The sequence below is a fragment of the Eschrichtius robustus genome, chromosome 7, assembly GCF_028021215.1.
Source record: "Eschrichtius robustus isolate mEscRob2 chromosome 7, mEscRob2.pri, whole genome shotgun sequence".
NCBI lineage: Eukaryota > Metazoa > Chordata > Mammalia > Artiodactyla > Eschrichtiidae > Eschrichtius > Eschrichtius robustus.
Window position 1 is genome coordinate 138,927,178 of NC_090830.1, and position 27,590 is coordinate 138,954,767.

At 56.4% G+C, this 27,590-nt stretch overlaps 1 protein-coding gene across 2 annotated transcripts in view; it reads left to right on the forward strand.

Moving 5' to 3' along the window:
- Positions 1–27,590, forward strand: part of INPP5A (inositol polyphosphate-5-phosphatase A) — a 181,134-nt gene that overhangs the window by 62,755 nt on the left and 90,789 nt on the right. For both annotated transcript variants that reach the window (XM_068548802.1, XM_068548801.1), the window contains exons 2-4: positions 285–326; positions 19,753–19,853; positions 23,299–23,386. In XM_068548802.1, coding sequence (XP_068404903.1) covers positions 285–326; positions 19,753–19,853; positions 23,299–23,386 — 231 coding nt within the window. The remainder of the gene's footprint in view (positions 1–284; positions 327–19,752; positions 19,854–23,298; positions 23,387–27,590) is intronic.

Below are 27,590 nucleotides of genomic sequence, written 5' to 3' on the forward strand. Positions count from 1 at the left end.
CCCCGGGGACAGAGCAGGGCTGGAGGTCAGCTCTGGATCCAGGGCTGTGGTGCCTGCCCATCACCGGGCGAGGCTTGTCCGTGCTCCGCCCCCTTTCCCTGGACGAGCTGTGGACCAGCCCCCCGTGCAGAACGGGGTCTCCCGAGTGGAGCAGGTTGTCCCCTGCCCCGTGTCGCGCCCTAGCCCCCGTGGTGAGGACGGCAGATAGGCCATCACATTGGCGTCTGCTCGCGGCCGTCAGGGCTGTGTCACTGGCCTGACTGTCTTTTCTTCTTAATTTACAGCCAGAAAACCTCCAGAAGAACTGGCTGCGGGAATTTTATCAGGTAAGAGCCCCTTGGCGGCCGGGCCCACGGGAGGGGAGCGGCTCACGTTGCGAGAGATCACGTTTCGTCCTGTGGCCTCGCGCGGGCAGCCGGGGGTCTCATCCACTTCCCAGTTCCTTCTCGGAGGCCCCTCCCTTCTCAGATGCCCCCACCCCGGCCGGGGTCTCTGGTTGTCGGAGGGGAGGCTGTCAAAAGCTGGTGGGGACGTTAGGGTGCGTTTCGGGGGGCCCTGGGTTCTGGGCAGAAAGCGCGGTGACTGGCTGGCGGGTGGACGCTGGCCGGAGGCTCTGGGGGAAGCCTGTTCCCGGCACCTTACGTGGAGCAGCTGTTGGTCGGGCCCCTCGTCTTGGTCAGTTCTGTCCTGGATGCCGGGGGGCCGCTCTGGAGGGACGACAGAGGACTCTGCTCCTGGAGCCCGTGCTCCACGGGGACCGGCGAGGAGCACAGCCAGGACCAGCTCAGACGTCCCCCCACGAGGACCAGCCTCGCCGTAGCGGGGTCCTTGGCGGAGCGCGTGGGGCCCTGACGGGGCGTTGAGAGGCCACTCTGGGAACTGGTGGACGAGTGGGGCATCCCACTCAGCGGGGCTGCAGGCTGCCTGTGAACCACCAGGAGGCCAGTGTGGCCGCAGCCCGCAGAGCCCGGGGTAGGGACAGCGTGACGAGCCCAGCACATGTGTTCTGTGAACCAGGAGGAAGTGCAGGTACTGGGGGCCGGCCTCAGGGCTGCTGAGACCCCAGGGGCTGAGGGGTGGCACCTGGCGGGTCCCCTCGGCGGCGCTCGGTGTCCTGACCATCCCATGCGGGACACATGGGCCACTGGGCAGCCCTGGGCTCCTGCCGTCCCTGCTGGCACTGGGGGGTGGCCACCTGTCAAGTCTCCACGCCCGACCCCACCAGATGCTCAGGCCACTGGTGGGGACGGGGGTGGGGTGCGGGTCCCGCTCCCGCTCTGGAGAGGCAGCCGGATCCAGAGGGAAGAGTCCAGTGAAGTGTGTCTGCCTGGGCTGTTTGGAGGCGGGCGGTGGTCTTGGCCAGGGAGGTGGGTCCCTGGGGAGCATCTGAGGCCCCGTAGGGTGGGGTTGGCAAGAGGCCATGGGGGGGGTGTCTGTGGTAGTGAGTGGGGCTCGTTTCCCCATCACCTGGGGGTTCTGAGCTCTTCCTTCCCCACAGTCTGCCCTGCCCAGGTGGAGAGCTGACCTCAGGGCCCCGGCCGAAGCCTGGCCTGGCAGAGCCGTCGCGTCAGCTCCAGGCAGGCAGCTGTCCGAGGGGGCAGGGTGAGACCGCCTTCCTGGCCGAGGGCTCACCTCGGGGGCACGGTCCGGCTCCAGCGGCTCCCTCTGCCTGTGGCCGTGGAGTGAGAGGCCCTGGTGTGTGGCCGGAGCCATCCGTCCAGCTCTGTCTGTTCCCTGGTCTGTGTGAGTTTCGGCCAGAGCAGCTGTCACGTTAGTTGGTTTGTTTTTCATGGCTGGGCCTCGGCAGTGCCCGAGGAGCACAGGGTGTGAGATGCGGTGGGTAGCGGGCCTGGCCCCGGGCTGGGAGGGGTCTTGGCGGTGACGGCCTCAAGGATGCAGGCGGGAGGCCTGTTCGGGTGCCGGGCTGCCCTCGGTGAGAGGCCCCTGGGAGCGGTCACGGGGAGCCGGCGTGAGACCCCGACTCGACAGGCCCCAGACTGGAGGCGCGGGGCTCACGTCCAGCCTTCTTTTCCCCTCCTGTTTCACTGATGACCTGGAGCCTCGGTGCAGTCAGGACAGTGAGCAGCCGCTGGTCTGGGGGTGAGTTCAGAGGGCGGCAGCTCCACCTTTTGTGAACTCTGACCCCCGGGAAACACAGACCTCCTCGTTTCTGAGCCTCCTGGCTGTGCGCTCGGCCGCGTCGGGCTGCTTCCGGAGCCAGAGCCCGGCCGGCGGGCAGGCAGCTCGGTGCTTCTCTCGAGGTCGGTGTGCAGGGCGCCTGCGTCCTTGCTGGGACACTCCGCCTCGGCGAAGGGGATGGAACGTAAGGAGTGATGAGAGCTGCGGACGTTCTTCCCGGTTTGCGCGCAGAAGCCTCTGGAGGAGGAAGCAATTTCAGTGGCAATTCTTAAAAGTAAGATTTTAACACAAGCCCCCCCTGCCTTTCTTGGGCCGACTTGGTCAGTGGGGTTCTCAGCCCCCTGCCCGCAGCCCAGCGGCTGTGGGTCGGGAAGCCGAGCGGCCCCACCCAGAGCAAAGCCGGCGCTAGCCCAGGGCCCAGGGGGCAGGGCCTTGAGACACAGGGTGCAGGGTGGCTGTAGGTCTTTAAAAAATCCTAGAGTCTATTATGCAGTTGTGATATTTTTCAAAGTAGGCTTTTAATGACCTGCTTTTATAAACAGGAGAGCTGAATACAACCTTCATGTTTTCTAGAACCCTTGGAATAATTTTTGCTTTTTTGTCAAACTTGATCACCGTAAAAATGCAGGAGACAGGAGAAAATACCGTTTGTGTTCCCATCCTTAGTTCTGAACTAGGATTTTCATGTGCTCTGTCCCGAACGTGGCCACGGCACCAGAGAGGGTAGTCAACCTTCCAGAAGACGCAGAGCCTGGCGTCACCCCTGCTGGCCTCCCCGTGCTTCCCTGCCCTCTGTGCCCATCCCAGCTCTGACCTCTCCCCAGGCCTCAGACTCCTGGAACCGTCGCCAGCGACCCTCACCCACTTCCAGGCCAGCGGCAGCCTTGCCGGCCCCCTTCATGGTCCCTCAGGAATCTCCCTCGGGGCCGCCACACCCCCGCGGCTTTCTCTGTGAGCAGCGGAGTGCCCTGCAAATGGAACTCGGGTCCTGCTGCCCTCCTGCTTCCTGTCTCACGGGCTGAGGGCCCAGGGTCCATGCGGGGCCTCCAGGCGGCCCCACTCCCCCCGCTGCCTCCTTCTGGCCCTGCTCTGTTCCCAGGCATGCCTGGGGTTCGGGCCTCTGCCCTTGCTCCCCCGCCCCGCTCTCCTAGCCCTTGCGGTTGCGGCCCCTCGGAGAGGCCCCTCCCGGTCACCCTCTTGGCCTCCCCCAACCTTATCTTGCTCTGTGGATTCGTCACTATCTGAACTTGTGTTCCGGAAACGCAGCCTCCACCTCTGCCGTGGCCTGGATGTTTGTGTCCCCTGCCCCCAAATTCCTGTGCGGAAGCCTCATCCCCAGTGTGATGGCATTTGAGGTGGCTCCTTTGTGAGGTGATTAGGTTCAGATGAGGTCATGAGGGTGGGGATCATCATGGGATAAGTGCCCTTATACAAAGAGGAAGAGACCATGGCTTGGGAGGTGCCAGCCACCGTGCAGGGTGCTGGGGGCCGGAGGGGAGTGCGCCAGACACCCCGCCCTTGGGAACTTCCACGGTGCTGCCAAGGTACAGCCGGAAACAGCCCAGGGTGGCTCAGGGCCGCTCTGGGCTGGGGTGCAGGAACCGGCTTACAGGGTCCTCAGGAAGGCCCTGGACGAGGCTGCAGCCAGACCTGAGGATGGGCAGGCGCAGCCATTCTGCCTCTGACGGTCACTAATCCTAGTGACTGCAGGCCAGGTCGGTGGGAAGTCGATTTTAACTTTCCAGTTTACAGAGACGGTGGCACTTGGGGCAGGGCCCGTCCTGCTGCTGCATCCCTAGAGCCTGGAGTGTGTCTGCACGTGGTGTGTGCTCAGCTCTCAGCTGAATAACAGTGAGGAAACAGCACAAAGCAGAGGAGGATAAATAAGTGTCCCCACCCCCGTTCTGCCTCTGCTTGATGTCACACCCTCACGTCTAATGTCTCTGTGTCCCGGGGAAAAGGTACTTTCCTTAGCCAGTCGCAGGTCAGCGCACTTGGACAGCTTACTCTTTGTTTGGTAAACTGGGAAATCTTTCTATGTAGATTAATATACACTCTCTCTTTTAATGGCTTCAGGGTATTTCATCAAATGGATGGATAGGCCATCATGTTTTAAAGTCATTTTTCTATCGATGGCCCTTAGCTTGTTTCAAATTTATAGTAATGCTATAGATAAATTATAAAACAGGGATGACGCTGGCTCACATCCAAACATGAAAAGTGAGCAAGTATTGATGATTTTTTATTGAGATAATAAATATTTGTTATTTACTAATGAGAGATCCAGTGAGATGTTAGAACTGGTTCAAAGAAGAATCCAAAGAGCAAACGTGTGGGCTCTCCTGTCTGCGGTGCTGAGATGACTTTGCAGAAAGGATGCAGGGCTGACCAGGAATGAGCTGTGCGCCACCAGACACTGGCGTTCTTTTATTTTTTTTAAATAAATAAGTAAATATATTTACTTATTTATTTATTTATTTATGGCTGTGTTGGGTCTTCGTTGCTGTGCGCAGGCTTTCTCTAGTTGCGGCGAGCGGGGGCTACCCTTCGTTGCGGTGCGCGGGCTTCTCATTGCCGTGGCTTCTCTTGTTGCAGAGCACGGGCTCTAGGTGCGCAGGCTTCAGTAGTTGTGGCACGCGGGCTCAGTAGCTGTGCTCGCGGGCTCTAGAGCGCAGGCTCAGTAGTTGTGGCACACGGGCTTAGTTGCTCCACGGCATGTGGGATCTTCCCGGACCAGGGCTCGAACCCATGTCCCCTGCATTGGCAGGTGGATTCTTAACCACTGCGCCACCAGGGAAGCCCGACACTGGCGTCTTGAGGTCAAGAATCTTTGCATCACTGCTGGTGTTTAGAATTCACAGAACTGTAAAACAGCTCAGAGATCATTAAAGACAGAGATAACCCGAACAGGGACAGGGAACCTCTAATCTTTTATGCCCATCTGAAAGTCTTTCATGATTTTCCCTGACAATAACTTAAAGAATAATGGGATGAGTAATATCTGCTTCCAGCTAACATGGAGAAACAGGTACCAAATTTACCCTCCTGCCTTAAACAAATTAAGACCAGAAAACATACATGAAACAGTAGTTTTCAGACCTCAAGCAGCAGGCAGAACTGAGGGGACGAGAAGGAAGCCTGTACTCACCCCAGTTTACAGCCAGAGAGAACTTCTAGGCTAGTGTCCAGCAAGACGAAATTTACAATTTGATGGTTTACAACCAATAAAAAAATGACCATGCAGGCAAAGAAGCCCTTAAAGAGGAGAAAAGTCAGTCAACGGTATGGCTAGAGGTTTATCAGTTTTATTGACCTTGGAGAACCTGCTTTTGGTTTTATTGATCGCGCCAATGTTGTTTTCTGTTTTCTCTTCCACTGATTTCTGCTCTTTATGTTTTCCTTTCTTTTCATCACTTTGGGTTTAATTTGCTCTTCTATATGTAGTTTCTGAAAGGAGAAGACAAGAGTGACCAATTTTAGAAATTTGACATTGGGGAATCATCACTAAAAATCCTGCAGACGATAAAAAGATAGTAAGGGAAATATCATGAACAACTTTTTGCCAGTAAATTTGGACACTTATATGGAAGGAAGATGTTTTTGGAAAAACAAAGGATCAAAGCTAAGTCAAGAAGAAATAAATGAGCTCTCTATTAAATTAAAATTTTGCTAAACACTTTCCCACAAAAAAAACTCTCCAGGACCAGATGGTTTCACTGACGAATTCTGTCAAACATTTAAGCAAGAAACAACAACAATTCTACAGAAACTTTTCAAGAGGACTAACGCATGGGTGATGCTTCCTAACTCATCCTGTGATGCAAGCAGTGCCCTGACAGCAAAGGCAGACAGAGGCGTCACAGAATAAAAAGATCCGTATCCCCCATGGAGTAAATGCCAAAATTCATGGAACTTTAGCAAATCGAATATATGAAACTATATATATATATATATATATATATATATATATATATATAAAGACACAAGCGACACACGCATGCATATAAACAACAACACATCAAAAAGTTAATGCATCAGTACAAAGGAACACAAGCCTGGCATTAACATACAAAATTAATAAATAAGATTACTCATGTCAACCAATTGAGGAAGACAAACCACATGATTATCTCGGTAGATGCACAAAAAGCATTTGCCAAAATTCTACAACCATCTCTGATGAAAACTCCCAGCAAACTAAGAATAGAGAGGAGCTTGCGCAGGAGCTTCTGTAAAGGGCACTACGAACCCCACAGCTGACGCGATGCTTTTTTGCCTCGAGGGTGGGAGTAGAGCAAGGATGCCTGGTTTCACCTCTCTGTTCAGCGTGGCAGTGAAGGAAGGTCCTAGCCAGTGCCGCCAGGCAAGAAAGGAAATAGAGCCCCACGGATCTGAAAGGAAGAGGTTAGACTGTGTCTGGGCCGAAGGCATGACTGGAAATCATGAGGAATCTACAGAAACTTTACTATTACAAATATGTCAACTTATTTAGTTTGCAACATACAAGATCAATTTGAAAACACCTTTTTCTGTTAGATATGATCACTTACAGTAGCATCAAAATGAAATACTTGGATATAAAGCTAATGAAATATGTTAATGTCTGTACACTGAAAACATAAAACACTGATGAAAGAAATCAGGGAAGATACAAAGAAATGGAGAGGTGTACCATGTTCATGGACTGCAAGACTCAATTATGTTAACATGTCAACTCCACTAATTGATCCACCAGTTTTGCAGTTCCAATCAAAATCTCTGCAGGACATTTTGGTAGAAGACTGCAAGATGATTCTAAAATGTAAAATGTGTATGGCAGAGCAAAGGAACTAGAATAGCCAAAACAGCATTGGAAAAAAAACAGTTAAGTTTAAGGAGTCACACTTTCTGATTTCAAGACTTACTACAAAGCTACTGCAATCAAGACAGTGTGTTTTTGGGAAAAGGACAGAGATGTGGATTAGTGGAACAGAAAAGAGATGCAGAAACAGACCCACAAATATGTCTAAGTGATTGACAAAGGCTGTAAAGGCTATTCATTAGATAAGGGACAGTCTTTTCAACAAATGGTGCTGGACCAATCAGATATCCATTTGCAAAAAAAATTTTTTCCATATTTCGCACCATACACAAAAAATAAAATACGTTGTAGACTTAAATGTAAAACTTAAAATTATGAAATTTCTAGAAGAAAACTTAAGACAAAAATTTTGTGGATGGGGGCTTCCCTGGTGGCGCAGTGGTTGAGAATCTGCCTGCCAATGCAGGGCACACGGGTTCGAGCCCTGGTCTGGGAAGATCCCACATGCCGCAGAGCGACTAGGCCCGTGAGCCACAACTACTGAGCCTGCGCGTCTGGAGCCTGTGCTCCGCGACAAGAGAGGCCGCGATAGTGAGAGGCCCGCGCACCGCGATGAAGAGTAGCCCCCCACTTGCCACAACTAGAGAAAGCCCTCGCACAGAAACGAAGACCCAACACTGCCATAAATAAGTAAATAAAATTTAAAAAAAAAAAAATTTTGTGGATGGCAACTAGACTTGTGGTGGTGCTTGTGGTGGTGATCACTCTGTAGTGTATACAGGTGTCGGATTACAATGCTGCACACCTGAAAATTACATTAAACAAACAAACAAATAAATTAATTTAGCTCTAAGTCCCCCGCCCCCCCCCCCGTCCCCGTCCCCTCCCAAATCTTTATGAGCTTGGTTAGGCAACGATTTCTTAGATACAACACCAAAAGCACAACTCATAAAAGAAAAATGCTGATAAATTAGAACTTTGCATAATTAGGAACTTTTGCTCTTTGTAAGACACTGTTAGAGGAATGAAAAGGCACCCCAGATGTGGGAGGGATATTTGTAAATCACATTTGATGAAGGGCTTGTATCCAGAAAGTACAAGGAGCTCTCAAAAGTCAATAATAAGAAAGCAAAGAACCCAGTTTACAAATGAGCAAAGGATTTGAATAGACACTTTATGGAAGAAGATACACAAATGGTAAACGTGTGAAAAGGTGCTCAACATCACTAGTCTTTCAGGAAATGCAAATTAAAACCACAGTGAGATATCAGTTCCTATGTGTCAGACTGGATACAATTAACAGAACCCTGACCACGTCCTGTGTTGACAAGGATTCAGCGCATGCGGAGCCCGCTGGCAGGAACGCAGGACAGTGAGGCCACTGTGGGAAAGCCTGTCTGTCCATTTCTGTGAAGTCAACACATGCCCACCACGTGACCCAAGATTCCCACCCTGTTTACCCACCTGACGTGGACACGTATGTTTGCACGAAACCTGAGGCGGTGTTTCCGCTGCTCTCCTTGTCGTCCTCTGCGAGCCAGACTCCGGCGCGTGCCCTGACCCGCTAATGTGGCTTGTGGGGACAGGAACGACGCACTCCTACAGGAAGGACGGGGGCCTGGAGGAGGCGAGACCAGGGGCACGGGCCCTGCTCGGGTTCTGGGTGGCGCTGGGGGCGCAGGAGGTGCCAGTTCTTCCCTCCGCCCCCTGCTCCGGGCTCGGCCGCCGCGGGTCTGCAGCTGCCCCCCCTCACCCCGTGCCCAGCCTCACCCGATGCGTCAGCGTTTGAGGTTCTTTACAGAGACACAGAGCTGGTGACAGGCTGCAGACGTTCATCGCCTGTGCTGTGCCTGCGGACGCCGGCTCGTCCTCACGGCGTGCGAGGCACAGCACGGCGGCTCTGGGGGGACCCCGTGGTGCCCAGCGGAGAATCCTCATTGGCCCTTGAAGAGCCACTCGCTCGCTGGTGTCAGCGTGGCTGCATTCTTTGCCCCTGATCCTGAGACGAAGGCCCACCCCCTCGGAGCCCACTGACGTGGTGGCACCGGTGTGTCCAGGCTGCCCTTCTGGAAAGTGCTCTGACCCCTGACCCTGGGACCCCCTCTGAGGTGGATATTGGGGGGGCTCACTAAGAAAACTCCAGCCCTGCACTTCGGGCTGGACAGCCGGCCGCACCCACCCCAAGGACATGGAGCGGCCCTCCTGCCCCACACGGGGCCAGGGAGACAACCTCGCTGATCGGACGGCCAGGCCCTCTGCCTGCTGCTGAGGTCATGGAAACTCGTGGTGTCCTGGGCGCTGGCTGGCGGCTACTATGGGGCCTGGGCTCTGGGACGGCGTCCCGTCAGGGCACCAGGAGCTGAGTCTGGGCCTCCTGGGACAGGCACCCAGCCTCCACCCACAGCCAGTCCCAGCGCAGCCCTGGGGCAGAGCGGGGCCAGTCTGGGTGTCCAGAGGACACCCCCGGCTGCCCAGGCCAAGGGTGGGCAGACGTTGTCTGCAGGGTGTTTTCAGGCGTAGTTGGTAAATAGCAGCCATCTTTCCTCTGGAGGAATTCCTTTGTCCCTTTTCGGCTCCTTATCTTGGCTCTCCCGGCTTCCACTGGGTTGTTTGTAGGATGTAATTCCTTTTTAGGTCACTCAGATACTTCTCTTTGGAGAAAGGCTAACCAGGCCTGGCTGTTTCTATTTTTAGTCGGGGGGAGGGAAGGGGCAGGGCCGCTCTCCTGCGTCCTGGGAGCCGAGGGCCGCTTCTCACCAGGCCACCTGCGCAGCATCAGGAAGGGGCTGCTTTTTGGCCGCATGGGGTGTATTTTTTGTTTTTTTTAATTCCGTAGGCTCTTCCTTGCCAAAATCTCTACTTCGCCTCTTTCCAAAATATTTTTCTTGAGCCTTCCTATGAACGAGCCCACCTATTTTTATCAGTTGGCTACTTTTTCCCTGAAGTTTGCAGAAGCTCCTTTTTTTGGTAAAGAATTTTGGCCGAGCACGTGTGCAGTTTGGGCAGTGACCTTGTCCCAGGTGGGCAGGGTGGGAGCCAAGCTAGAGCCCAGGAGGGCGGAGGCGCCAGACAGCGACCCTCCCGGGGGCCTGGAGCCCTCTGCCCCGTCCAGTTCCCGCTTTACTGAGTTCCTTCCAGCCAGACGTGACCCGAGCGTGCTGCCGACACCTTGGAGGGACTTTCCTGTCCTTCCTCAAGATGTCTGTGCCGTCGGCCCCAAAAGGATCTCTGTCTGGGCTCATTCAGGTTCCAGAGCGCCTTCCCAGAGGCCGGGGAAGGCCAGCAGCTCCGTCCTCAGCTGCCCAGAGAGCTCTGGGCCGGAACTGGCGCGTGTGGTCTGGGGCGGGAATGACTGCGCGGCCCCGGGGCCTGGGGACATCCCCACAGCCGGTCCTGGCACCGCAGCATTTGTGGTGGCGTCGAACTGACATGCCGTCTGGTGCTTGCTTTGTGTCTGGCCTGTGCACGGCGACTGTCCCAGGCAGGCGCGTAGGGACGTGGACGCTCAGAGAGCCCAGGGCAGCAGGCACGGGGGCTTATTCTGTGGCCCAGCGATGACCCTTCTTGGTGAGTGGGCCGTGGAAGCGGGTGCGCCGTGCAGCTGCGGCCTGGACTGTTCCGTGCGGTCTGTTAGGGCAGCGTGCACACGCGTGTGTGCTGTGAGTGGGAGTTTCTGTTACTGGCCACGTACACACGTGTGGTTGTGTGTCTTCTGACGAGTTCTGTCTGGTTACCACACATGCTCTTCACCCCCTGGGTCCCCTTGCTGTCGCTGAGGCGGCCTCCCAGGCTTCCCGTGTGTCCTTCTGCACGTTCCCTTCTGCGTGTGACTCTGCACGCCCATCTCCCCTGGTGCCGGCGCTGCCTCGTCCCACAGAACCTTCCATGCTGTCCCGTACGGGGGCCACTGCAGCCCTACCGCTCAGCATGGGCCCAGGCCATCCACATTTAACATAACCATTGATATGGTTGATTTGGGGTCTGCCGTTTAATTATCTGTTTTATGTTTGCACCTCCTGCTTTGTCCCTTTGTTTCCCCATTTCTGCTTTCTTTTGGATTCTTTCTTTCTTTTTTTTTGCATTCTATTTAAATTTGCTTATTGGCTTCTTGCCTTTTGTAAACTATTTTAAAGTGGTTGCTGTAGGTTCCGATACACGGGCCTAAAGCTTTCCCCCTGCTTCTGGTTAACATTATGCTTCTTCACGTATGATGTATAAACGTTGGCATCGTATGGGTTTCGTGTGGCGTGTGCTTTAGGTCCACACGCGTGGAGGACTCCGGCAGGCGGTATTATCATTGCTGCTTTAAGTAGGAGTCAGCACCACCTCCCCGCCCCCCAGCCCAGCCCGCCTGCTGCCTGGTTTGGGATCAAGTTGCTGGGGGGTGGCCACGCCCACGCACACAGCATCTTGTCCACACCTGCCCGGTGGCGTTGCCGCGGAGACCGCTGGCCTGCAGAGCCTACCGTTTTATCTGGCTCTTGAGGTTAACGTTTGCCCAGCCCTGCTCTAGTAGATCCCTCATGAAGGGCTCATGGGGACAGAACTGACCAGATTTTGTATGTGGAAAACTGTTTTTCTCTGGCTTTGACGTTTGAAGGACAGTTGGCTGATATGTATGTAATCCTTGCCTTACACTTTGTCTCACTGAGGTTTTCAGTAAAGGTTGTTCTGCTGCTGCCTTGACTTGTACGTTGGTCCTGAAAGTCTGGTGAGGGTCTCATTGGTTTTGTTTCCTGGAGACCTGGAGGATGGTGTCTTTACCTTTGAAATCTAGTAGTTTCACTAGGATATGTCCAGGAGTCAGTTGTTTTGGGTTAATTTTCTCAGGTGCTTAGAAAGCCCTTCAGTGTGTGAGCTCAGGTCTTGTCCTATTTTTGGAAAGTTTTCTTGGGTTATGATTTTAAGTATTAGTTCTGGTCCATGGTTTTGCTCTTCTTCTCTGGGGACCGCGGTGGCAGATGTTCTTCTTTCACTGCCTGTCGGCCACGTTCGCTCCTTTCTCCCCTGCTCTCTTCGTGACGCTGTTTTCACTTTCTTGCTGAATTTTCCTTGAAGCTGATTCTCCCTTGGGCACTTTGTAATTTGCTCTTCTCTGTGATGATTTTGTCTTTTTCTCCCATTTCTTTCCTGAGGTTAATCAGCACTTTTCTTTCTCTCTTTTGGGTCCATTTCTATTTTAGTTTTGTGTTTCTAATTCCAAGTGTTTTTTCATCACCTCAGTGCTTGTTTGAGTGTGTTTAACTCTGTTTGCAATGTCGGCCTGTAATTCTGTGCTGCTTTGTGATTCTTTCTCAGGGGCGGAGGGCCTTTTCCTGGGGTAGGATGTGTACATTTTTGCTGACTTGTTCACAGCAGCTTTGCAGGGACTTGAACTTCCTCTGGCTTGTCCCCATGGTGTCGGCATGGGTAGGATTCCTAGCTTCACAGCGCCCTCTTCTGTCCGTCTGGCGAAGTCCGGAGCGCGGGGGCCACCCTGCCTGGCTTCGGGCAGCGAAGGGGCAGCCTCTCCTCTGTCTCAGGGTTTCTGTCTCCCCCTTTCTTCTCTGCTCCTTTATCCGGTTGCCAAGGCCACCTGCCCTCTTGGCTGTCCCTTTTTCTCTCCAGAAGGAGAGTCTCACTAGCGCCCTGCAACCTGGTCCTGTGGGCCGGTGCTTCTGGGGATTTTCCCTCGAGGGTTCCTGGCCTCCAGCACCTCCCGCGCCCGCAGGGCCTGGGGCGTGCAACTGCGCATTGTGGACTGATCACCAGGCTGTGCACTAGATCCAGAACTTGTTATCTTATCACTTGAGGCTTGTGCCCTTTGACCTACATCTCCCATTCCCCTCCTCCCTCCCCAGCCCCGGAAACTGCCTTTCTATCCTCTGTTTCTGAGTTTGGCTTGTTTAGATTCTGCGTGTGAGTGAGGTCATACAGGGGGTCTCTCTGTGACTCGCTTCGCTTGGTGGGATGCCCTCCAGGTTCCCCGTGTGGTCGCAACTGGCTAGGTAGCTGGGATGCTCTCCTCAGGAGAGGCTTGCCCTCCTTGATTTCCTTCCCCAGAGGCACAGATACGGAGCGAGGCAGGATAAATTCTTGCCTCATCCTCTTTATCTACCAGTTTTCAAAAGAATGTCCTGACTCCAAGACGACTAACGTGTGGGGTTTTTAGTATCGCTGTGAACTCGTGCGTACAAATATATTGGTGCCTGTGATTTTCAGTCCAGTTTACACCCTGGTGGCCCGTCCTGGGTGGAGTTGGAGCGCTAGGCACTGCGCTTAACGTGCGGGAAGGCGTCCGGCCATCCAGGTGACGCTGTCAGCCTCCTCCTTCCCCTGGTGAAGCCCCGCGCTGCCCCGCTTGTGCTTTTGCTGCCGGAGGTGGGAGTGAGGCTCTTCCGAGTCTGCTCTTTCAGCAGGAGCTCCCCGTACTTGGCTGCAAGTTTATCTCCGGCTGTTCAGGTAAAGCCTCGTGTGGATCTGTTCCGTCACCTTTGGTTATAAATGAAACGTGCGACTTGTGGGCGTAGAGAAATGGCAGCGGCGTGTCCCTCGGTGTACGCTGTTCGTTTCCACGATCATTCGTTACTTTTCTTCTGAAATGTTTCATGATAAGGATCTTGTCATTTTAATAGCTTCGTTTTCAAGTGAGACGTGACTTTGGCCTCTTTGTGTTACATTTCGGCATGATTTCATCTAAATGCCTCCTTTTGGCTTTTGAAACATCCTCTCATGCCCGCTGTGTGCGCAGGGGGCACCTGAGGCCACGCCAGCTGGGACCTGCAACCAGGCATGGCCGGGCCTGGCGAGCGGCCCTCGAGGTCGCCGACGTGTGCGGGGTCCCGGTAGGTGGCATGTGGGGCGATCTCTTAGCAGCCCTGAACTTGGGGCCTGTGTCCACGCCACTTGAGGTCACTGTGGTTCGACAGGGCTGCACTGCTCCCTGGAGCTTGGTTTTCCAGGGTTGCCGCTCCCTGCACCCCTTGGCCACCTGCTCTCCTGGGGGGTAGCGAGGGCCTCCCCTCCTCCACTGTGTCCCCATCGGGTTCCCTGCACCTGCCGCCCAGGCTCCGCTGGCAGGCGCTCCTCCAGGTGCGTCCATGTAATGCAGGTGGCTCAGGTTTAGGTGGACGGGACCTTGGTCAACAGCCGGGCGGAAGCACGTGCTGAGGCCTCCTGCACGTGCTTCTCCACGCAGAGGGGAACTCGAGTAAGATACGCACTGGCTGGGAAGTTCATAACCGTCGTGACGTAACTGCTCATGATCTGACTTCACACGTGTGCGCTCAGGGCAGGTGTGCCTGTTGTCCCTAAGGGTGATCGTGCTCGGCCATCGGGAAGTGTCGTTCGGGTCATTGTGTAGAAGACGCTGAGTTTCAACGGTTAAAATAATATCAGTCATTTTATTTGGCTGTTGATTTAAACTGATGATCAATTGAAATTCAGTTTCAGGTTAATTTAATTTCACTATAATTTAAATTTGGAATTAAATTTAGTTTAATTGTGTTTAAATTTAAATCTAATTGTGATTACCAATTAAAATGTGTTGGATAGAGGTCATCCTTCCCCAGAAAGTGGCTCAGTCGGGGACGGTGTTGTGGGCACACAGGGGCTTCGCCTCTGCTGGGTGGGGCTCCCCAGCCTCTGTCTGGGCAGAGCTGCGGCGCAGGGAGTCCAGCCAGAAAGTCTCCCTCCCGCTGAGCTAGGACAGATGACTTGGTGTTTGGGTAAGACCGGAACGCAGTGGCGGGGACCGGAGGGCACGGGGTGGAGGGGCGGGAGCTGCCCACACGGCTCCAGGCCAAGGACACATGGGGACATGCGGACACGCGGCCCTGGCTGTGTGCCGAGTCGCAGGCGCCGGCGCCGGGCAGGCCGGAAGCACCTGTGTGTCTGTGGCGCGTTCGCACCCAGCACCTCGGCCGGGCTGGAGCGCGGCCTTCTGAAGAGGGGCTCAGGTTGGGAGTTGTCAAGAGAAGAGGGACAGCAGGTTCCTTGGTAAGCGAGCCCTTCGTCTGTGCCCAGGGCTTTGCAAACCGGTGGTCTTCAGAGACCATGGCACCAAAGGGGGTCACAGATGTGGCCACCCTGCAATCGTCCTTCAGCCTGGGACTCGGGAGACTGGAAGGTGGGTACGTGGTGCGGCGGGGGCGGCGGCAGAGGGGGCAGACGGCACCCCCCGACGTGCGGTTGCACGTGACCCACGCCGGGCTCTGTTGCTTGCAGAGTGCTAGCCAGTGGCACCTGTGCGTGGCTTCTGGGGGCGTCCTGTGACACAGCGTGTAGGCAGAAGTCTCCGGCGAGAGCCTTCTTGTCTAAATAAAGTAGGCAAAGCACTAGAAAAGAAGCCCTTTCCCCTTTTCCTTTAACCTTAGGCCCTTTCCACTTCTTCCTGCCTGGAATGTAGGCATGAGGCCTGGGGGCTTTGCAGCCATGTTGCAGTCACGAGGATGACAGCCAGTGCTCGCAGTGGCAGAGCAGACATGGTGGAAGCAGCTGGTTCCTGGCTGCCATCTGCGAGCAGGTGCACCATCTCTGCCTGCCAGCCCGGCCTCCTTATGCAAGCGGCTGGTTGTTGGTTTTCTGTTGTTGGCCAAGCACAATCCCAATGGAAACCTCGTAAGCCAGCTTTTCTGAGAATTGTGAATAAAACTCATTTACCTGATCAGTTTATTTACTGATAAGGCTCAACTCTTCACTTTGTCACTTTCCTTTGTGAGTTTATAGCACGAAGAAGTGCTCCTGGAGGGCTTTTCAGCACCACGTCTTTTCTTGGAGGTGGAGATGCAAGAGGCCCTGGAAGGAGCACGGTGGGGCACGGGAGACACACGTGGAGATGAGCCTGGGGTCAGACGGACTTGGTGCGCAGATATGCGGGCCTGGAAGACGAGAGGCAGAGGAACCCCAGCTCTGCTCTTGCTCTGGGCGCTCCGTGGTGCAGGCCCCGGACCCCAGCCTCGCATGCCAGGGCGAGATGGAGCCGTGCGTCCAGGAGCCGGCAGACCTGCCAGGTTGATGCTGAGTGTCGCCTCTTACCAGTTGTTTAAGGCAAAGCCCAAGTGGACGGGCTGGTCCTTCGGGAAGAACGTTGGCAGTGCTGTAGGGAGACGCACTCTGGGCAGGGTGACCTCAGACTGAGAGGAGTGGGCTGTCCGGCCCCGTGAGTGCCCGGGAAGCCCACAGTGTGCCCATCGGGGTGGTGCCTGCCCCATGCGTCCCCCGGTGCCGCTGTAAGCTCAGGCCTGGCCCCCCACGGGCGCGAGGTCCCAGCCCGCCCACCCCCGGGCCGGCGTTTGCTTCCTCAGCTGTGGCTGTGACGGGGCTTCCCTGGCCCACAGCAGGGTCGGAGCCCTGGCAGCTCCCGGAGTGCCCACCTCGGTGGTACCGCCAGGCCCCTTCTCTCGCCGGTGCCCTGTCCCCCTGCCATCCGTACGCAGGCCTCATCTCTCCTTTGCAGCTGAGGCTCTGGCGGGCAGGCAGGGGCTGCCCTGGGCCCCTGCTCCTCCAGGCCCTGTAGCTCAGGCAAGACCGCCACGGGTTTCAGAGATAAACCACCGTGGAGACGGCGCCACGTGCCAGGAAGGGGCCCGTCTGCTGGGCGCTGCCCGGTGCTCTGGAGTCCGCACGAGGGGCGTCCGCCCACTCCCAAGGAGCTGCTAGTTTTGGGCGTCCGCCCACTCCCAAGGAGCTGCTAGTTTTGGATTTCTCCATTTTCTGAGATTTGTGGGGTCAGAGTCAAACGTCTGAGGAGTTTCATGTGATTTAAAGCGTGAATTCTGTGCCATAAACGGCTATTTCAGTTTAAACCACAGCAGACGTCTTAGGAGGGAGACGTGTATGGGATTCGGGTGAAGGCAGACAGGTGGGCAGGCCTGCCCAGAGAGACCCCGTGTGTCTGTGACTTAACGCGGCCGCACGTGGGCCCCTTGTCCTCGCTGCCCTAATTCATAATGGGAAGTCCTTGGAAAGCGGCTCCGCTTGGCTTTTCCTGGGGACTTGGGTCGTGGTCCCAGCCACGATCTGGTGACCTGCAGCCTCGGTTACAAGAGGTGACGGTGTGAACTGCAGGAACCTGTCACTGACTCGGGGCCCCGTCTTTGCCCACAAAACCCAAGCATCTCTGGGGCTTCCTTCTCCTTTTCCCCCCACCTGTTGTGGAGCTGGGCAGAGAGCACGCTGCAGAATTACAGGAACTGGTGTCACGGACCTTGCAGTCACGCTCGTGACGATCTGCCTGTGTCAGAGCGTCGCGTTCACTTCGTGTGAAGTCACCAGCTTCCCAGGGAGGAACTGCTCCCGGGGGAATTCTGTGCCCCCTTTGTGAAGGTCTGGTTTTATATGTTGTTCCAGGTACTGCAGAGGGGGGGTGACAGAGCCGCACACATCACGGAGCCTTTGGTGGCTTCCCTGTGACCAGGCTGCTGTGTGCGCCTGTGGGCGTGGCTGGCATTGTGCACACTCGACCCTGGGCCTGAGGGCAGATCGGTCTGGTGACCTGACCCAGGCTGGCCCGGAGCCTCTCCTGACTGGGGTCCCTTGTGCCCTTTGCATCGAGGCTTCAGGCCCGGAGACCATTCTGCAGTCTCTTCTGGTTGGTGAATGCGATTTGCTGCGTGGACACCCCTGGGATTCCTGAACTTTGTCTTGTGATCATTCCACGCCGGCAAGGGCTGCACGGGGAGCATCGTGTGTGAGGGCGCCTGCCAGGGGGCCGCCGGCGGGCGGCCTCCAGCTTGTCTCGGAGTCTGTGTTTTAGCGCCTGCGCGGAGCAGGACTGAGCTCGCACGAGGCAAGCTGCCTGGTCCCACTCCCCCCGGGCAGGGCTGTGGCGCCGCCAGCTGGGGAAACGTCTGGGCCTGTTCTGGTCCCCGTCCCCGAGAGCCTGAGCCCTGAGGCTGGTGACCAGGAACAGAGAGAGTCCACGCCTGTGTTCAGTGGGAAGCGGAAGCACCCTGGTGGACGTCCCGTAAACCCACTTAAACGGGGCATAGGGTGCGAGCTAGGGCAGCCCACTCGACCCGCTGGTATCACCTGGGTGCCTTTCCCACGCGGCTGAAATACACTTTCTGGTCTGAATTCTCCTCCTTTTTAAGGAAGCTCCGCGTCTTGGGGATTGTGTTTTGATGTCACAGCTGGAGCAGGACCAGGTCCAGTCACCCTCCCCGAGGCTGGACGTGCTGCCTGCCGTCTGCAGGTCAGGGGCAGCTACTGCTGGGCAATGCTTCCTTCTGAGACTCGCAGAAGCGTGGCACCCAGGGCCTGATGCCCTGCGTCCTCTGTCCCCGTGGCTGACTTTCTGGCGTGGCCTGGCTGAACCCTAGATGCAGCCACTGCCCATCAGGGACCACACAGCCGTTGTTCCCAGAGCACCCATCTCTGCAAGGCCCGTTGGATGCAGCCCTCACCTGTCCACGGTGCACTGACCTCTGGGCAGGACGCGGTGGTGGCCGAGGTCGGGTTCAGGTGCTGACACTGTGGCCTTAGGCCGTGGATGGCCTTGTGTAGGGGACCTGCCTCTGGGATGGTGGGCTTGGGGAGGGACAAGGTAGTTCTGTGGGTTTTGGTGAGGGCTTCAGAGCCGGCAGTGTTGCCGTTTCAGCAGGCACCAGGGAGGGGGCGGAGAAGCGCAGAGCCGAGGAAGGGCAGGGGCCGGGCGCAGGCGGGGACAGGCAGCCTCTGGGCCTCCAAGTGCCCTGCCTGGCCTCCTGGTATGCCTCCATCGCTGCCCTTGACTGTCGGGCCCCAGTGGCCCCTCTCCACTCCCGGGAGCCCTTGCCCTTGCTGCTCCCCCAGGCTGTGCTGACCCCCCCCCCCCCCCGCCCCGGTGCGTGTCCTGGCACGGCTGCCTCGTCACCACACAGCGCGCCCCCTTGGTGACTCACTGCCCCCAGCACCCTAGGAGGGCAGGGCCGTGGGTGCCTGGCCCCCTCGTGAGCCCGTGCCGGTCGACACCTGCTCGGGTGACCTGTGGGTTGCCCTGAGATGCCCAGCGTGGCTTACAGCAGGGGTGAGACGCAGGTCCGTGCCACCGCCTGGGGGTGGTTGGGTCCGTGCTGGGTTGGGTGTGGGCAGCGGGGGGCAGCTGGATGGCGCTCTCAGGACCATCCCTGTGAGCTTCCTGGAGGGGCCGCTGGGGGGGGTCAGCGGCCGCAGCTTCGAGGACGACTCCAGGTTGAGTGACCAAAGTGTGGGTGGGTTGGGCGCTGCCTCGGGGCCAGTTTAGTCGGAGCCCAGGGGGCAGGGGACCCTGGTGACCAGGGAGACGCGGCGGGCCTGGCCCTGTGGGCTGTGGCGGACGGGTGGCGCTGAGAGGAGGTGGGCCGAGCTGGCTCCGCTGCCCAGGGGCAACATGGCTGGACCGGGTCCCACTGATGGCCGCAGCCGTGTCCCGTGTCCTGTGTCCAGCCTGCCCCGTGGGGTTGGGGAGGCGATGTGTGGGTCGGGCGTAAGATGGTGCCAGCTCCTTGCACGGCCAGCTTTGCTCGCTCCCGGACGGGGAGAGACGCGCGCACACACACATGCACAGCGCTGACACGCACACAACACGGGTGTGCTTGCACCCTCACGGGGGCCATAGCAGCATCAGTGATGGCTGCCCTTACGTGTGAGGTTAGGATGCGTGTTTGTTCCTCTGAGCCTTTGCAGGCGCTCTGCAGCTGACAAGTGCGACTCCGTAGTCGGGAGGAAATGCCCAGATTACTGAGGAAGGTTCTGAGGATTTGTGGCAACGGGGAGGGAACGGCCCTGGGGACCGTGATCCTCAGGATTTGCAGGGAAAGCGCTGCGGCAGGAGCCCCGCCGGGGCCCTGACGCTGCCGTGTGTTCCTCCCCAGGTCGTCCACGCGCACAGGCCGCACTTCCTGGCCCTGCACTGCCAGGAGTTCGGAGGGAAGAACTATGAAGCCTCCATGTCGCATGTGGACAAGTTTGTCAGGTACGTCCCGGGGCAGCTGCTTGCCCCTCTGCTTCCGCCTGGGGTGGGGGGCACGCTCGTGTGAGAGCGAGGCCCGGGGTGGGGTGACTGCGCCCCCCGGGCCCGGAAGCGTCAGCCCCGGGTCCAGGCCGAGATGCGGTCGCGTGGCCCGATGGCCGTGAGCCTGCTGTTTCTGCTGCTGCTGCGGCCGGGGACAGACGGGGCTGACGTCCACGCAGCAGCTCACAGCTTCTCTGTCACAGTGGGAGGGGCACAGAGCGCCATCGTCGGCGTGGCTCTGGACGGCCGGCCTGCCCGGCGCCGCACGGGAAGCGAGGGCCCGGGCCTCGGGAGGTGGACGCAGGGGCGGGGGCAGGACAGGTGGGGCGGCAGGCCTGGGCCAAGAGGCTGCGTGCCGGACAGCCCTGGGCATCGGCAGCCGCCGGAGCGTCCTTCCTGCCTGGGGCGCCCTCTCTGCACTGTGTCCCCTGCGATGTGGCCCCGTCCTCCCGACCCCGGGCCCCGGGCCCCGGCGGAGTGTGGGGAGGTGACACGTGCCACTCGTGAGGCTGATGGTTGAAGGCGGCTGTGGGCGGGGTGGGCCGGGGCCACGTGCAGGTCTGCGGGTGGGTGGCCTCTATACGCCCTCAGCCTGGGGCCCTGCCTGAGGCTGAGTCCAGCTGCTGTCCCAGGCCTCGGCCCCTGTCAGAGGCCCCAGTGGCGTGGAATGACACAAGCCATCCATGTTTTCAGCTGTCAAATTGTGGGGTCCTTTGTTAAAAGGCAAATTTTTAAAAGCTACCAGACTTCCCCAAATAATCTATAATTTAAGGCAATTTCAATCAAAATGTTTTCTTAACACTTAAACTAACACTAGAATTAATATGGAAGTGCAGAGAGGCAGGACTCGCTGCAGTACTTCTGAAGCACAGCAAGGGGGGTGTCCTCAACTCCCCCGGCCCATGGGCCTCCTGTGTGTGTGTGTGTGTGTGTGTGTGTGTGTGTGTGTGTGTGCGGGCGGCACCTAGATGCGTGGCAGCGGAGCCCCTGCCCCACTTGACCCCGGTGTGTGGCAGGGGGCGGCATCACCTGGTGTCCTGGGCCAGGAAGCCATGAAGCTGGGTCCCCAGCACGTTGTAGTTCTCTCCACACACAGGGGTGAATTTCAGTTATTACCGAGTCAATGTAAAAGGCCCGAGGACAATTCGAGACTAAAGTGTAGGAGAGCATCTAGGGAGAGATTTCTTTAAAAAGGTGCAAAAGTGCAGCCCGCAAGAGAAAAGACTGACGCATTTACCATGTTGAAGTTAAAAGCTTTATCAAAAGACACTATAAACAAAGTAAAAGTTTAGCCACACTTGGGAAAAGGTATCTGCAACATACTTTACTGACAGAAATCATCAGTATTTAAATATATAAAGAACTGCAGTAAGTCAGTAAGAAAAGAACACCTTTGGAGAAGCTGGGCACGTCAGCCAGAAGCAGACGCAGGTGAGGGGCAGCACCCGGCAGGGCCGTGCGTCCGCGCTCGCGGGATCCCACGGCTCCCGTCCCCTGCCGTCCCCCTGCTGTTGTCTTCTGCCTGTGCTCCGCGTCACATACATGTTGTTATTTTTGCTTTAAACAGTCAGTTGCCTCTTGAAAAGGTTAAAAAGTGAGAGAACATGTCACCTGTTTGACTAGTCACCTGCCGTTCCCAGGGTGAGTCCTTCTCCGTACAATCAGCTTTCTCTCCAGCACCATTTTCCTTCAGCCTGAGAACTTGAACATTTATCTCAACACAAGTTGCTGCTGATCAGTTCTCTCAGCTTTTGTTTATCTGAAAGAAGTCTTTGTCTTTGTTTTTGAAAGACACTTTTGTTGTAAACAGAATTCTAGCTTGTCCATTTTTTTCCTTTCAGTGCTTTAAGGATATTGTTCCATTGTCTTCTGTGTGCCATTGTTCCTGGGGAGAAATGAGCTGTTGTTCTCGTCTTAATTTTCTGTATATAGTGTGTCTTTTTTCCTGACTGCTAAGTTTGTCTTTCTAGCTGGTTAGCAGCAACTTGATTGTTTTGCTTTAGTTTGATTTTCTTTGTGTTTGTTTTGCTTGGGGTTCTTTGAGCTTTTTCAACCTGCAGGTTTATGACTTTACTGAGATTTGGGAAAAGCTTTTGCATGGTTTCTTCCCTTCTCTTTTGTTCTTGGACTCTGGCTTCCTGATGTTAGACTGTCACACAGGTCTCTACAGCTCTTTCAGTTTTTTTTTTTTTTTTTTTCAGTTCATTTTTCCTCTTTGCTTCAGTTTGGATAGTTGTGTCTGTTCTTCTTTACGTTTTAATCTGCTGTTAGGCCTATTCAGTGAATTTATTTCTGATGCTGTATTTTTCAGCTCTGGAACTTACAGTTGTGTCCATGTTTTCCTTTAAATCTTTGGTTACATTTATAATAGCTGTTTCAAGTTTCTTTTCAGCAAATTCCATCACTTTTATCCTTTCTACATCTGTTTCTGTTGCCTTTTTTTGTAGATTATGGGCCATATTTGTTGCTTCTTCACATGTCAGTAATTTTGATTCTGCTGCTGTGTGTGTTTGGTGTCTGCGTCTTGCCTCGCCCCCTAAAGCATGTTGGGGTTCATCCCAGCAGGCAGGTAGGTGCTTGAGGACTAGTTTGGTCCCCTCAAGGCTTATCTTCTTCCTTCCCCTCCTCCCTATTCCTTCCTGCCTTCCTCATTGTCACTCCTTAAAGCTGGAGCCTCTCTTCTTCCTGCCCTGTGTGCTGGCTGGTCACACGGCGCCCATGTCCTCCACCCCCTGCCGGGGCGCTGGCTGGGGGGGGTCAGGTGCTTCTGTCCATCCGGCGCCATCACAGAACTCGAGGGTGCAAGGCAGCTCTGTCCCGGCCATGTCTGTAGAGATGGTGGCGAGGTCGCCTGCTGAAGGCTCTTCTGGCGACACAGTGTGGCCATGAGGTGTGCAGTCAGGGCTGGAGCCTGTTCATAAGGGACGTCTGGAGACGCTTCCCTCCTTCTTGCTGCAAAGCCTCAGCCACTTGGTCACGGTCCTCAGCTTCTCTCCCGTGAGGAGCGAATGCGGGCGGGACTGCCCAGGCCTGGGGGCGCCTGTGTGGCCTCTGTGAGGACCGGGCGCAGACAGCCAGGACGCCCCACAGGCTGTGGACTCGAGCTTTCCTGGCGTGTGGCCCTGAGTGAGTTCCCAGTGTCGCCTTCCCGAGGGGCCCCCATCCTGCTCATCTCACGGCCGGCACGGAGCGGCCTGCGCTGAGGGCGCATAGTGGGTCTCAGTTTATGCCACCTCCGCCTCTCTTCCCCCTCCCCCCCTTCCTTCCTTCCCCGCCGTTGCTGTTGTTTTCAGGACAACGTAAAGCATGGTTTCCAAGCTGCCATTCCTGTGCTTCGCAAGCGCTCCCGTCGGAGGCCGAGGTGTGCGTGTGGCTGTGCGCTAACGAGCTCCCTCTCTCCTTGCAGAGAACTGCTGTCCAGTGACGCGATGACAGAGTACAGCAGGGCGCGGGTCTACCTGGATGAGGACTACAAGTCCCAGGAGCACTTCACGGTGAGTGCTCTTCCCTCCGTGGAACCGGTGAGTGCTCTTCCCTCCGTGGAACTGGTGAGTGCTCTTCCCTCCGTGGAATTGGTGAGTGCTCTTCCCTCCGTGCGGTAAGCGTGGGACAAGCCAAGCGTCTGCTGCAGCTGCCGTCCTCTGAGTACGTAAAGAGACTCGGTGGGCAGCTCTGTCACGGGCACAGGCGGCCGTGCGTGAATTACAGTGCGACAGTGGTCTGGGGGATGGCGGATGCCCGGGGAAGCAGCCCCGGCTGGCGTGGTGGCCACGGGTGTGCCGGGTGCAGGGACGGGCAGGGGCGTCTCGAAGCAGCGAGGTTGGTCGGCTTTGAGTGGCCGTTGCTGGTGTGAGGTTCACCGTCTGGAGGCCCCGTGTTTGGGGAGCCCTGAGGTCACCTGTGCTCCTTAGTGTCTTGTGTCATCTGTCCTCCGCGGCCTTCCCCTCACGCCGTCCCCTGCTGCAGGTGCAGGTGCTGGTTGCCGGGTCCCCTCCTCAACGCATCCCTGGCCCGGGGATCTGGCAGCAGGTGACCGTACGCCCGCTGCCTGGACCGGGGGTTGTGTGCGGGGACCGGGGGCTGAGAAGAGCGTCCTGTGTAGAGTGGCCGGGGCAGAGATGCCACCGCGCTTCCCCTCTGCTTAGAGAGGCTCCTGCCAGGTTTCAGTCTTTAAATTCGGGGCGTCTGATGCCAGTTATGGGGTAGTCACGGACTGCAGATTCGTGTCTCTACCTTTAGCTGCGTCTGCGAGATCCTGCATCCCGGGGTCTTGCCTCTGCCACGCTGCTCGGCGGGGGGACCCTCCCCACATTCGCAGGGGCCTCACCCCACAGTGACGGGCCCAGCAAGGCCTCGAGGGCAGGGACACAGCCCCCTCCGCTCTCTCCCCTTTCTCCCTGACGGCTCCTTCTCCTCCGCTCGTCCTGCAAATAAAAATGCTTTCCCCAAGTGGGACTTACTCAGATGAAAACTGCAGTGTCTGGAATGAGAACCACACCGTTATCAGCAGGTTAGGGCCACAGCGTCAGGAAGGGCTCCCTGAAGGGCAGCAGCCGCAGGAGATGTGCAGAAGGAAGGACTTGGCGAGGGGCGTCGCCCAGCGCCAGGGCGTCAGGTGGTGTCTCTGGAGCCCCAGGAGGGCCGGGAGAGGAAAGGGCTTGAAAAGGTCGTAGCTGGACTCTGTCCGAGTTTGATACGTGTGTAAACGCATAGACTCAGTCACTGTGACAAGCGTCCGGCGGCCAGCATCGTCCCCGGGTTGCTGCTGGCGGGTTAACGGGGCCCCTCCTCGCCTCCCCCTCTCAGAGGCCTCGGTCCCTGCTCGGCCAGTAGAGCCGCCATGGCCCACCATGGCCCTGGTCACCTCTGCCTCGTGGACACCGTGCTCGGGTCCTCACAGCCTCCTTTAGGTGGCAAGATGGGTATTTTACAAGTAAAAGGATGAAGAAAAAGACCATCCGCGCGGGTTCTGAGAAGGTAGGAGTGGACGAGTTGGTATCGAAGGAGCCTTCAGAGCGAGGGTTGTGACGGGGCCAGGGTGCAGGGCGCAGCTCCCCAGGGGGATGTGGCAGCCCATCGTGTGGGTACCCGTGTCAGAGCTACGTGTGCGGGAAAGCTGGCAGAGTCCCTGACAGCCGGCGTGAGCTCACGGGCCTCCGTGGGACACGGGGCTGGCGGCTGCACGCGCAGCCCCGGGATGGGGACATGGCACGTGGCACGTGGCACGCCGAGGGGCGAGGCGGGGCTGTCGGCTTCCACTCTCTTCCCTGGGAAGGCGAGTCTTGCTCTGACGTTTGTCGGGGTGGGTGCAGGGTGGCCTGTGGTTGGGAGGGGGGTCCGTCCCGAGGACTCGGGCCTTCCCACCCTGGCGGCCAGAGCACAGGCGGTCTGGGGCCTGGACGAGTCTTGGCCTGCGTGTGCACATGGAACATTCCACACACTGAAATCTGGGCCGAAAACGCAGCTCAGCACGTGTGGGAGATTGAGGTCACACAGAGGAACTAAATTAGGAGTAAACAAAAACGGTATCTGAAAAAGTCCCAAATATTTGGGAATAAACAAGAAACTTGTAAATAACCCATGAGTCACAAAGGACATTAGAAATTATTTCCAATTACACGAAAAACAAACTAAAAACCTTCAAAATTTGTGAGATGCACCTAAAGTAGTGCTTAGAGGGAAATTTCTAGCATTAAATGCTTACATTAGAAGTTTTTAAAACGAAGAGCAGATTTAACCAATGCCCGTACAGGAAAGGAAATCATAAAATAAGACAGAAGTCAGTGAAATAGAAAATAGAATATTAGAGAAAATCAACGAAATCAAACTGATTCCTCAGAAAGGCTGACATATCTGATACACCTTCCCCAGTGGACCAGAGACTGAGGCAGGGGTGGGTGGCCGAGGGAGAGTGGAGGCGTTTGTTTCCCTGGGGCGGAGGCCGTCCATCCGCTGAGGGAGTTATTCTGGCGCCGGCCTCCGTGCCCCGCGGGGCTCTATGTGCGCTTGGGGCTGAGTCAACTTCAACAGTGAAGCGTGGGTATCAGCTTGTTAGTGGACAGGGCCTTGGTTCTTGTGCACAAAAACTGCGGCCTCAGGAAGGCCGGGCGCTCCCACTGTCTTTGTCTGTCTGTGGAAGTTTTCCATAGTTTTTTGAAATGCTGAGTTTTCTAGTTCTCCGTGGTCTGTTTTGTGTCACCTGTCGTGACATGCTCATGTAATACCTGCGTCTCTCCTCCAGCCAAATGCTTGGTGGGCTGAGAAATGGTTTGCGTTGGAGGCGCCTGGGGGCTGAGAGCTCCATTTTGGCCTTCCTCATCCCTGGAGATTTATCTTAAAATGTGATTTCACAATTTGCAATGGAAAACAGAAACCTGCCAAAGAGCTTTCCCATCACTCAGCAGCTTCACTGGACAAGGAGCCGTCTTGCAAACTGGTGTGTATAAGGATGGTCATCAAAAATTATTGGATAACAAAAGTTGGAAGTAATTTTAAGTACCCAGAATTAGGTATTTTTACACTGTGGACCAGCCACATGCTGAGTAATCTGCAACCACTGCAAACACTACACGCCCGGAAGATCTTCCTGTCCGGTTGGTGCATTGAGGTACCTAAGGACGATATTACATCCAGCCGGTTCTTCCACGAGTCGATTGTCACATTTACATCTGAGACCAGGATGCATCTAACACCCACGGCATCTCTCAATTAGAACCGGCAGCGTTTTCCTCTCTTGGTCTTAAGTACGCTGATGGCACGTTAGTCGGTGACAGGGCCATCCTGCTTGGTTCCAGTCTGGGACGGCGCTCGGGGCTGGCACCTCCCTGGGCAGGACTGACCCTGCACGGGACAGCACCGCATCAGACATGGGGATAAGCCCAGGTGTGAGGCCCTGAGGCTGTGGCTGCAGGTGTCTGCAGGACTGGGCAGTGTCTGGGAGTTGAGGATGAAGGCCCAGCCTGCCCAAGGAGGGGTGGGTGCGTCGGCTGGCCCTGCGAGGCTGTGGCCTGGCTTGCCTTCCAGGGTTGCTGTCCTGCCGGCGGTCCCCTCCTACAACCACAGTCCAGTGCGGGCATGTTTCCCGGGGTGGGGGGATGGGAATGGCCAGCGGTGCTCCACGCTCCGGGTCTGGACCTCATCCCTGACTCTTCCCCGGTGGAGGCGTGTGTTTGTCACCCGTCTCCTGACTGGGACCGAAATGGTTTGTGATAAAATCCTGCTTGGCCCTGGCCCTGCGGCCCCGGCCCCGTCATGCCCGTCCCTCGCCCCTTCAGTGCGTCGTGCATGGAACCGCCTTTGCCGGGGCCCCTGGACGTCCCGTTGGAGGGGACCTGGGCAGCACTGGCCGGGTACCTGGCCACCCTCTCGCCCCAGCCTGGTGGCCTCTGGCTGTCAGAGGGAGGAAAATTTAATTTTTACAAGATGAATAGTATTGGAGTGATATTTTTAGCTGAGTGTGGTTCAAATAATAGGCCATTAATTGAAAAAGGAAATTGAAATGAATTTATCTTGTACATAAATGCTGTCACAGGTATTAATAGGGATCAGAAAATTGCAGCCTGTTCCCAGAAAGAGCTGAACCTGCAGCTGCACCTGGTGATGAGAATAACGGTGGGGGGGCTCACGGAAACATGGGGGGCCGTGTGTCCTGGGGGGGCCTGTGTCCTGGGGGTTGGCGTCCTGGGGGGCTGTGTCCTG